The sequence below is a fragment of the Electrona antarctica genome (genome assembly GCF_951216825.1).
Source record: "Electrona antarctica genome assembly, chromosome: 15".
Classification (NCBI taxonomy): Eukaryota; Metazoa; Chordata; class Actinopteri; order Myctophiformes; family Myctophidae; genus Electrona; species Electrona antarctica.
Window position 1 is genome coordinate 34,823,532 of NC_136796.1, and position 12,500 is coordinate 34,836,031.

General features: G+C 49.5%; 1 protein-coding gene across 4 annotated transcripts in view; it reads right to left on the reverse strand.

The window, feature by feature from the left end:
* The window catches only part of LOC306937797 (RNA-binding motif, single-stranded-interacting protein 3-like), a 572,911-nt gene that overhangs the window by 58,591 nt on the left and 501,820 nt on the right, over nt 1-12,500 (reverse strand). For all 4 annotated transcript variants that reach the window (XM_079521750.1, XM_079521751.1, XM_079521749.1 and 1 more), the window contains 3 exons: nt 11,690-11,796; nt 2,681-2,724; nt 21-117 (listed from right to left, as the gene is read on the reverse strand). In XM_079521750.1, coding sequence (XP_079377876.1) covers nt 21-117; nt 2,681-2,724; nt 11,690-11,796 — 248 coding nt within the window. The remainder of the gene's footprint in view (nt 1-20; nt 118-2,680; nt 2,725-11,689; nt 11,797-12,500) is intronic.

Genomic DNA, 12,500 nt, shown 5'->3' on the forward strand with positions numbered 1-12,500 from the left:
GGCGAGCGCAGCCCACCCACCTGATATGTGGAGACAGGTGAAGCAGCGATGAACGGTGTGATGGAAGTCTGTGCGATCATTCGGTTGGTGGCGATGCTGTAAGGCGATGAGTAGAACCTGAGGAGAGGAGAGGAGAGGAGAGGAGAGGAGAGGAGAGGAGAGGAGAGGAGAGGAGAGGAGAGGAGAGGAGAGGAGAGGAGAGGAGAGGAGAGGAGAGGAGAGGAGATTATTTAAGTATAGGCCTAACTGCAATTCATGTTTGTAAAAAAATATATATCAATGCACTCTTTTACACCGGTACACTTGTGATGTGACAAATAGTTGATACACTGAGAGCAGAGAAAACAACCTGGATGCATTCATCCATCAGCAATGAATAGTTCCTTATACTGCCAACACACGCACGCACGCACGCACGCACGCACGCACGCACGCACGCACGCACGCACGCACGCACGCTGTGAGCGAGCAACACGCACACTCTTCCGTTGGCTTGCTCAAATCAAATGCTCGCCCACATACAGCATATTGTGTTTTGCTAGGCGCATAAAGGTTTCATGAAATGTCTTATGGGTTCTCAATTGAAAAGTCGGGTTTTATCTCATCAAACTGAGCTTTGTTATCGTATAAAATAGTTGGTTGTCTGTATTATTTTTGTATATTTTTTTCAAGGCCATGTCATTCCACGCCGGCTGGCTTAGCTAGCTTTGCCGAGTCCAATATAGTGGGAGCTTTGTAGAAAAGTCAATGCATTTAAAAAGAAGCCTGTATAGCAGATGGGGGGGGGTTGGGGGGGGGGGGCTGAGATGGGCTGGGAAGCGGGGTGCTTTATCACACCGTTTGAGACATACACAGCGACCCGAGTGTCTCTCTGATCCTCCTGGGAGTCTAAGTGGAATATGTCCACCCGTCTGGAGATCATATTACAGAGACAGGACGGCTCCGGTCAGAGCACACTCTCAGCCTCTTGATCTTCGAGGTGTTTGATGTTGATACTGCCCAAGTCTTAAAGCCCTAAACCTGGAAATCATACCTGACTTTTTAGGTTTTAGGTTCAGAACGAACTGTTAACATTAGGAGGTATAGGGGTCGGAGGTGAGTGTGTGTGTGTGTGTGTGTGTGTGTGTGTGTGTGTGTGTGTGTGTGTGTGTGTGTGTGTGTGTGTGTGTGTGTGTGTGTGTGTGTGTGTGTGTGTGTGTGAGTGTGTGTGTGTGTGTGTGTGTGCAAAGCTTCTATTATCCTTCTAATGAATGTGTCGACCTTCAATCTATACAGATTCGTTAGAGAATACTTTACAAATTGTTGTTGCTCTCTCTCTACAAAAAATAGGAAGTATAGCCAGGCAGTCTTAGTTATGGTATGTATGAGCATACCTGCACACAATAAGGACATTGAAAATGTGAAAGGATGGAGCTTTCAATCACCGGGATTGTCGGTCCAAATCGATTTGAGATGGAATCCGGAGAAGAAAAGCTGGGTCATTTGCAGGCAGATTGTGTGAGAGTCAGGAGCTGGCCAAGAGCAGCATGTGGACTTATACAACACACCTTAACCTTTCATTATTAGACATTTAAAATGAAATAGTTCATAAATAATGAATGAAGGTTGTGTGTAGTTGCAAAACATCTTTCCGGAGACCCTTTCCCCCCTCTGCACCAAATCTCTTTCCCAGAATTAGCTGATCTATAAAGCTCGTGTAACGTGAGATTGTAAGAAGGTTTATCCAGAACCGGGACGCTAGGGTTCATGTGGTGAAAAAATAATAATAAAAGAAAAACTGTCTGGGGTGCATTTTAAAGCAAAGTTCCCCTTAAAGCAAGCCTCTGAATTCTGCTTTACTATATGACCGCGCTACAGGTGGGCTGTATGGAATACAGTACACAGTAGAGTATAGGCTTTAAAAATAGCTATTTTAGCAATAATCTACACACACATATGATATGTACATGCACGCAGATGGCTTGTAGTGAATACAATTTGCAATACTGGCACATAAATCATTCCTGATGATCCCCACACAAATAGCTGACTGGAATGAAGGAAAATCCTCATCCTGCTTGCGTTTAATAACAATCATGCTGGCTAAACCATCAGCGCACAGTCCGTACACCGGAAGGTTATTTAAGGGCCGTTCATACCAAGAACGATAACTATAACAATAACTAGTATGAATATATATTGTTTGTATAACACCACCACAACAATGACAACGGTAGTGGTGAACAATATCGCGTGGATCACTTTTCATGACGACAAGTGGAAACACTCACAGCCAATCAAAATCCATCAGAATGACATGTGGGAGACGCTGGCGCGGGTGGTGCAGTGGTACAGTGCCTGCCCACCACCACCACCACCACAGAGGGTGTGGGTTCAAGTCCGCCATGGTACATCCCACGTTGCCGACCAGATGACTGGACGCACGTGCACTATATCGCAATTTTTTTATGCCACATTATTGTATGTATGTACTGTATTCTGATTTTGTCATAGTCTAGAATATATTGTTTAGAATTGTTAGTACAATAAAAGCAAAGTGAAATCGCAATATCGAATCACAATATAAAGCGCATGCGCACACGCGTGCGCGCGCACACACGCACGCACGCACGCACGCACGCACGCACGCACGCACGCACAAGCCATTTCTTTACATTAAAGCACAGGAGCGTTCACTTACCCATTCTGCATAGCAGCAGGGTCGTATGTTAGCGCCATACCAGTCTGAAACACAAACACACACACATGCATTCATTAAACAGCATCCATGGACCCTTTTCCAAATCTGATTCAGAATCAGTTTACCTGTGGAGTTACCCGTGTTCAAACATACTGAATTTATCTTGGCAAGTCATTCTCTACACCACACAAAAACACAGAAATACAACATTAAACTAAAATAAACATCTCTAAATAAATACCCCCCATGTATGTTGTTTTGTTTTGCTCATATTGTTACTCCTCACTAACAAATACATACAGTAAGTGAATTCATGCATACGAGTATAGCTTACTGCACATTTTATACATCATTTACATCCAGTATCATCATCACTAATATAATATCTTGTTAGGTGTTATATTCTAATGTTGTCACAGTCTTTCGGGGCACGTCACTCAACCAAACATTTCACAGTGGTTCCAGGATGAGTGAGTGACAAATAAAACCCTCTTGAATCAACATAAAATACATACAGTAGGCCTACATTATGCATAAACATACTGTATTATACAGCAAATCAGACAGGGGGGGCCGCCCTAGTGTAGTGGTTAGAGCATATGCCTTTCATGCAGAAGGCTGTGGGTTCAAACCCTGCCTGGGTTCAGCAAGGGGATGCGGTCGCAACGGTTTCCTAACACCAAATCAAATGGGTTCAGATCTGAGCCAAGTCTCCTGAGGAGGCACGTCTGCAGCCTGTCCTGGACGGGGTATCCGGGCACAAAAACAAATCCACAAATCCCATACGGAACACCAGACACTATACGTTAGACAGTGTCGCCGGGCATGCAGGCAGACAATGCATTATCATTCCACAGCCTCAACAAACGACCATTTCAATCTTCCAGTGGACATCCTAGGAAGGACGAATCTGTCACCGAAGCAGCTTTTATGTTTTATGAATATTTTATCGAGAGGGTGATGCATATTATCAAGAATGTTTTGTTTTTTGTTTTTGGCTCAGGCCTCTTCTGTTGTACAATGACTTCCAAGTCATTCCAGGTGGCACCCAATGGCTTGAACTGGCTTTATTAATGACAGTTCCTGCATGGACTTATACAGTAGTTGTCCTTTATCTGGTTCCTGTCCACCACTGTAAATGTGTGCATCCCTGAGGACACTGACGACAACACTGAGGTAAATCATCATCATCTTTTTGCTGTACTTCCGAAAAGTTATGCTTAAGTTTTCGGAGGACAATGTGGCTGGACTGTGCTTTCTTATACGGAACCTGTGAGTTGTCTTTCCAGTTCAGTTTGTATATGGCAGTGATTTTCAATTTCTGTGCCCAAGGCAAATACCTTTTTCTCGATTAAATATTGAGAAATAGGGGGAAAGGGGGGAAATTGTTTAAATGTACTGTGCAGCATTTGGTTCTGTAAAAAACACAGTCCACTCAGCACTTGGCAAAAGTCTACATTTTTGGTGGAAACATTGTTTGACACACAGTGTTGAAGTACAGTGTCTCAAATTAGTTTCGTCAAACTGAATGTGTGGCCTTCAAATAAATTAGGGACACGACAGTTACCAGGTGAAGTTCTAGACTATATGTGACATTGTTGGAACAGTTAAGGGAACTCAACACCACATTAATGCCTTCATATGAAAGGGTTTACAGTGCAACAAGGCCTGTGCACATAGAACACACAATTCTTAAAATGTAACCATTTTAACCTCTTAAACACTATATACTTTGTTGACTGGTGTTCACCAGGGTCTATAATTGGTCCCCTGTTTTTTCCCTCTACACCAAACAAATCTCTTCACCGAATATTTGCCAATTTTCACCAATTTCATAGCATGTATAGCATTTGAGGTGGTCTCCCTATACATGTATACATGGTGGGACACAGGCGGGTTGAAACGTTGCCCTGCCTGAAACAGATAAGCACTACATCTCCCCTGAGCAAGCAGGGATTCCCTCTTGCTTGAGAGGTACAGTGTGTTTCTCTCCCCCCCCCCCCGCCACCCCCCCCTCCCCGCGCGGGAAACTCGGGTTTCGAATCACAGGTGTTACATTTGCAATTATCGGGAGAGGCCAAGCATAAAACATATGGTTCTGAACCACTTGATCCCTATGCTTTTTTTTTAGGCCACCCAAGGGTCTTTAAATAGTCACCTTAAACCCCCCCCCCCCCCCCCCCCCCCTCTCTACACCAAATCTCTTCGGCAGAAATTGCAGCTGTACAAGCCCACAATGTGTCGAATTGCAATGTGTTTTGCAGAATATTCACTGATTATGACATGCACAGTATACAGGGCTGCTGAGGTTCAACAGCGTGCGTGCGTGCGTGCGTGCGTGCGTGCGTGCAATGCGTGCAATGCGTGTGTGCGTGCGTGCGTGCAATGCGCGTGTGCGTGCGTGTGCGTGCGTGCGTGAACAGTGAGGCAGACAGAAGCAGCTGTCTGCGGAGGCAGATAAGTGCTGCCCTCTCCTCCGCGCCTCTGATGGATTCTCCTGTGAGAGTCTGGAACACTGCAGCCCAGCGCCACTCATTATGGATGCAGATGTTATACTGGGAGACCAACACAGGAAGTGTGTGTGTGTGTGCGTGTGCGTGTGCGTGTGTGCGCGCGTGCGCGTGCGTGTGCGCATGCGCGTGCGTGTGTGTGTGTGTGTGCGTGCGTGCGTGCGTTCGTGCGTGCGTGCGTGCGTTCGTGCGTGCGCAGTTTGCCCAGTGAGGACAAACCATAAGGCCTCAGTACTGCCAAAGGAAACACACAAAGACAAACACGCACGCACGCACGCACGCACGCACGCACGCACGCACGCACGCACGCACGCACGCACGCACACACAGGTGGACTGTTTTTCATTACTAATGCTTGACCAGAGTGACTTTGAAAGGTCTTTGTGAGTGGGAGTATGAGTGCGAGCATGACCACAAGTCTGTTTGTGTGTGTGCGTACGTGTGTGCATGTGTGTGGCTAAGAGGAGAATGCAGTGACTAATATAATGTCAGCATGACACAATGAGAAGAGGATGTTCTGGAGGTCACATCTCTAGATAGTTTACCAAGAGGATTTAAATTGTGACCTTTTTTTCTGTGTGTAGCCTATATCTACAGAGAGAGGGAGAGAGAGAGAGAGAGAGAGAGAGAGAGAGAGAGAGAGAGAGAGGGGGGGGGCAGATCGATATGGGGACAGGGAGACAGACAACAGGAGGAATGTTGACAGAGAGATGGAGAGAGGAACAAATGACAGCGCTCCTCCGAGGAAGAGGAGGGTGATGAAGAATGACCCGGCTGATAAACTGACATGTGATGACTATCTCCCCTATCTGTCCTTTGCAGCTGATCAATGACACGCACGCACGCACGCACGCACGCACGCACGCACGCACGCACGCACGCACGCACGCACGCACGCACGCACGCACGCACGCACGCACGCACGCACGCACGCACGGACACGTGTAAAATGCTTGAATCCCAGCCTCCTTATTCGCTGGGGGGGGGGGGGGTAATTCGCCCCAAAATGGGGTCGATTGTTTACAGGTATAAAGTTTGCAGATCAGCTATTTCTGGTCGGCGTTGCTAAACCCCTTATCCATCGCAAAAGCGTTTTGTGGCCCACAGACAGGCTACGGCTGACTGACTGACTGACTGGCTGGCTGACTGACTGACTGACTGACTGACTGACTGACTGACTGACTGACTGACTGACTGACTGACTGGCTGACTGAAATTACACAAGGTTTCCTAGTATTTTGGCAATTATTTGGGGGCCCACTTGCAATATCCTTGAGAACCAACCAGGCAGTGTTGATTTTGACAGCAAATTTTGATTTTAGTGTCAAAATAATAGTCTCTTGAATAGTTTTCATTTAGTTTTAGTCACATTTTAGTCACCTGGAATGTTTTAGTTTTGGCGGGCCTTGATGCCGTCGTAATGACTGATTTTACACTATTTACTGTACACTATTTTCAGCATGCAACTTAAGTGTAAAATAACTTGTGTCCTTTACTTACAGTGTCCTTTACTCTAGTCCAGTTTTTGTTGACAAAATTGTCGAATATATTTACTTATTTAGTCTTAGTTTTAGTCATCATAGCGTTTTCATTTAGTTTCCATTTAGTTTTTGTCAGTGAAAAAAAGGGTAGTCGAAGACACTTCAACACTGGAAGTAGGTCCGTTTTACCAAGAGCGTGACAGTGAAATGGTTGTTGCATGGTCTCAGCCTTTACACCACTAATGTCAACCAGGACAGAAGAATGATGGACAGACCAAGAGAGCAGTGCACAAGTGTTACGAAGGAGGGGTGTGTGTGTGTGTGTGTGTGTGTGTGTGTGTGTGTGTGTGTGTGTGTGTGTGTGTGTGTGTGTGTGTGTGTGTGTGTGTGTGTGGTTTAGAGCTCTGTGTGTAACGAGGTGGAGAAGAGAGAGAGCGAGTGATGAAAATAGACAGCACAGAAGAGAGAGAAGAGAGACTCACCATGGATCACTTAATTCTTTCATCCCGTTTAAACGCACGCACGCACGCTCACCCACACACGCTCACCCACACACGCACGCACGCTCACACACGCATGCACGCACGCACCCCCTCCCCACCCACCACCAGACAGCGTGCTTATGTCTCCTGAAGGACAAACATTTCATCTTTCCTACTCTCCTACCTTGCTACTTCAGCATAACTGTCAGCCCCGGTATGTGTGTGCGTGTGCGTGTGCGTGTCCGTGCGTCCGTGCGTGCGTGCGTGCGTGCGTGCGTGCGTGCGTGCGTGCGTGCGTGCGTGCGTGCGTGCGTGCGTGCGTGCGTGTTTCTATTCATTCTATAGTCCAGAATGGAGCCCTCCTCTATCTGTCCTTCCGTGTACATGGCTGCCAGCTATAGGCCTATCAGCGGGGCTTTAACCTTGGCCTCACATGTTGCTGATGAATCCGTTCGCACGGAGCTGTATCCAATTTTAGGTGGCCCGGCCCCGGCATTATGATGAATGGTGTGAATATGTGTGCTCAGTGAGGCGTTCGCCTTGAGATGCAATTTGCCTGACAGCGCCTATACATCCGCGGGGCGCTTTGATCGATATCTGCGAGCACTTTATTTATTTATTATCTGATAGTCTTTATTTTAGCGGCGCCGCGCATCGCTTTAAACACAATGAACATGACAAGTGGTGTGTGTTATTATTATTATTGTTGTTGGGGTTTTTTTTTTGGGGGGGGGGGGTTTAACTTGAAGCCAGATGTTATGAGGTTAAGGTCCTGGTCTGTTGTTAGAGATGCCATTACCTCAGGGCTAAACATGAGCTTAAGGTCCTGGTCTGTTGTTAGAGATGCCGTTACCTCAGGGCTAAACATGAGGTTAAGGTCCTGGTCTGTTGTTAGAGATGCCGTTACCTCAGGGCTAAACATGAGCTCAGTGGAATGGAAGAGGCTGCATGGGTTTAACAATATAGTTCAGGGGTTTTCTACTGATTGTGAATGAGGGACCACCTGGGGACCACCACCCTGACTTGGAATCAACCTGGGGACCACCACCCTGACTTGGAATCAACCTGGGGACCACCACCCTGACTTGGAATCAACCTGGGGACCACCACCCTGACTTGGAATCAACCTGGGGACCACCACCCTGACTTGGAATCAACCTGGGGACCACCACCCTGACTTGGAATCAACCTGGGGACCACCACCCTGACTTGGAATCAATCTGGGGACCACCACCCTGACTTGGAATCAACCTGGGGACCACCACCCTGACTTGGAATCAACCTGGGGACCACCACCCTGACTTGGAATCAACCTGGGGACCACCACCCTGACTTGGAATCAACAAGGGGACCACCACCCTGACTTGGAATCAACCTGGGGACCACCACCCTGACTTGGAATCAACCTGGGGACCACCACCCTGACTTGGAATCAACCTGGGGACCACCACCCTGACTTGGAATCAACCTGGGGACGACCACCCTGACTTGGAATCAACCTGGGGACCACCACCCTGACTTGGAATCAACCTGGGGACCACCACCCTGACTTGGAATCAATCTGGGGACCACCACCCTGACTTGGAATCAATCTGGGGACCACCACCCTGACTTGGAATCAATCTGGGGACCACCACCCTGACTTGGAATCAACCTGGGGACCACCACCCTGACTTGGAATCAACCTGGGGACCACCACCCTGACTTGGAATCAACCTGGGGACCACCACCCTGACTTGGAATCAACCTGGGGACCACCACCCTGACTTGGAATCAACCTGGGGACCACCACCCTGACTTGGAATCAACCTGGGGACCACCACCCTGACTTGGAATCAATCTGGGGACCACCACCCTGACTTGGAATCAACCTGGGGACCACCATCCTGACTTGGAATCAATCTGGGGACCACCACCCTGACTTGGAATCAACCTGGGGACCACCACCCTGACTTGGAATCAACCTGGGGACCACCACCCTGACTTGGAATCAACCTGGGGACCACCACCCTGACTTGGAATCAACCTGGGGACCACCACCCTGACTTGGAATCAACTTGGGGACCACCACCCTGACTCATGGGGACCACCACCCTGACCCATGGGGACCACCACCCTGACTTGGAATCAACCATGGGGACCATATTGTTGTGTTGGGCTGAGATGCTTTTGTAATATACTTGCTATGCATCCCATGTGTATACACCCCACTGTTTCTCAACCAATGGTCCATTGACCATTATTCCTAATAATAACCTCTTTGAGATTCTAACTCCCTTTTCCTGGTCAGGGACCACCAGGTACAGTATACTGCACCTTCACGGACCACCTGTTGAAAACCCCTGCTTTAGTCCATGTATGGGCAACTGGCAGCCCGTGGGGCCACATGCGGCCCCCACCATCACTTAATGCGGGTCGCAGGTTAATATCACAATACTGATGTTATTATTGATTTCAGCTAATTACTAATATTAAAATGTTGACTTTTTTTTGTATTTAGTTCATAATGCATTTGTTGCTCTTCAGGATTCCAATTCAATAATAGCTGATCTACAAGCTCAAAACGCGTCACAGTGCGACACATTTTGAGCTTGTAGATCAGCTATGTTTCTGTGCTGCGCTACCGAATCTGTCAGCAAGGCCATTCAGAATGTGTATACACTGTTGATAGGGGGAATGAAAACCCAGGCACACCACAGGAAGTGGAGGGCTGAGGCCGGGCCAAACGGGCCAACATCCTGTTATACACAGTCTACTGGGGCCACGCCCCCAGAGGCAAATCCAAAGGAAACAAACAGCAGAGGGTGCTGTTTTTTCTTTTTGTTTGCCGATGGTTTCCCAGATTGGGTATCGGGTGGTGCGGTGCATCCGATGGGTTCCCAGATTGGGTATCGGGCGGTGCGGTGCATTCGATGGGTTCCCAGATTGGGTATGGGGTGGTGCGGTGCATCCGATGGGTTCCCAGATTGGGTATCGGGCGGTGCGGTGCATTCGATGGGTTCCCAGATTGGGTATCGGGCGGTGCGGTGCATCCGATGGGTTCCCAGATTGGGTATCGGGCGGTGCGGTGCATTCGATGGGTTCCCAGATTGGGTATCGGGTGGTGCGGTGCATTCGATGGGTTCCCAGATTGGGTATCGGGTGGTGCGGTGCATTCGATGGGTTCCCAGATTGGGTATGGGGCGGTGCGGTGCATTAGATGGGTTCCCAGATTGGGTATCGGGTGGTGCGGTGCATTCGATGGGTTCCCAGATTGGGTATCGGGTGGTGCGGTGCATTTGATGGGTTCCCAGATTGGGTATCGGGCAGTGCGGTGCATTCGATGGGTTCCCAGATTGGGTATCGGGTGGTGCGGTGCATTCGATGGGTTCCCAGATTGGGTATCGGGTGGTGCGGTGCATTGGATGGGTTCCCAGATTGGGTATCGGGCGGTGCGGTCCATTCGATGGGTTCCCAGATTGGGTATCGGGCGGTGCGGTGCATTCGATGGGTTCCCAGATTGGGTATCGGGCGGTGCGGTGCATTCGATGGGTTCCCAGATTGGGTATCGGGCGGTGCGGTGCATTCGATGGGTTCCCAGATTGGGTATCGGGTGGTGCGGTGCATTCGATGGGTTCCCAGATTGGGTATCGGGTGGTGCGGTGCATTTGATGGGTTCCCAGATTGGGTATCGGGCGGTGCGGTGCATTCGATGGGTTCCCAGATTGGGTATCGGGTGGTGCGGTGCATTCGATGGGTTCCCAGATTGGGTATCGGGTGGTGCGGTGCATTCGATGGGTTCCCAGATTGGGTATCGGGTGGTGCGGTGCATTTGATGGGTTCCCAGATTGGGTATCGGGCGGTGTGGTCCATTCGATGGGTTCCCAGATTGGGTATCGGGCGGTGCGGTCCATTCGATGGGTTCCCAGATTGGGTATCGGGCGGTGCGGTGCATTCGATGGGTTCCCAGATTGGGTATCGGGTGGTGCGGTGCATTCGATGGGTTCCCAGATTGGGTATCGGGTGGTGCGGTGCATTTGATGGGTTCCCAGATTGGGTATCGGGCGGTGCGGTGCATTCGATGGGTTCCCAGATTGGGTATCGGGTGGTGCGGTGCATTCGATGGGTTCCCAGATTGGGTATCGGGTGGTGCGGTGCATTCGATGGGTTCCCAGATTGGGTATCGGGTGGTGCGGTGCATTTGATGGGTTTCCAGATTGGGTATCGGGCGGTGCGGTCCATTCGATGGGTTCCCAGATTGGGTATCGGGCGGTGCGGTCCATTCGATGGGTTCCCAGATTGGGTATCGGGCGGTGCGGTGCATTCGATGGGTTCCCAGATTGGGTATGGGGTGGTGCGGTGCATTCGATGGGTTCCCAGATTGGGTATCGGGCGGTGCGGTGCATTCGATGGGTTCCCAGATTGGGTATCGGGTGGTGCGGTGCATTCGATGGGTTCCCAGATTGGGTATGGGGTGGTGCGGTGCATTCGATGGGTTCCCAGATTGGGTATCGGGCGGTGCGGTGCATTCGGGTGCAGCAGGTGGATGTGTCTTACCTCTCCCTCTCTGTGCCACGGCCTCCCGTTCTGCGGGTATTTACTCTGACTCTGTCGCTTCTTTTGCCCTCCGTCAGCAAATTTGCACAGCAAAGGCTCATTGGGGGCTGGAGAGAGAGAGAGAGAGAGAGAGAGAGAGAGAGAGAGAGAGAGAGAGGACAAAAAAGTTAAATGGATTGTGGAGACCCACACACACACGCTCACACACGCATGCACGCACGCACCCCCTCCCCACCCGCACCAGACAGACTTTTTTTGGGTTTCCCTTCCTTGCTTCCTTGCTTCCTTGCTTCCTTGCTTGCTTCCTCCCTCCCTCCCTCCCTCCCTCCCCCCCCCGGACTTTCTTAAGAGATTCCCAGGCCGTGTTGGCAGTCCCTCTCCTTCCTGGGTCGGCCTGGCAGACCTTGAAAGAGGGTATACAGGGTATTGTTGAAATAATAATCAGAGTAATCGCTCTCGCAAATAGCTGCGAGACTCTATAGCGCAGTCCCCGCCAAAACTCATTTTCTGCAAAGGCGTTCCCCTTCCCTGAGTGTGTGCATATAATTCCCGCATGTTGACTCTAACAGCAATTTTCCCCTTGGCTTTGGATTCTTTTGTCTTTTTCCACTAGGCAACCACCGGCACGCAGCATCTCTCACTGGGTGTTGTGTTGTTTTGGTTAACATGGACGTCGTTCACAAAGTGACCAGCAGGGGCTATCCATATACCCACCGCCGTACAAGCAAGCGATAGTAAGTGATTCTTGTGAATTGAGGCAGGGCGAGAGTCTTTCACCAACTACTCCAAGAGGAAAACATGACATGAAACA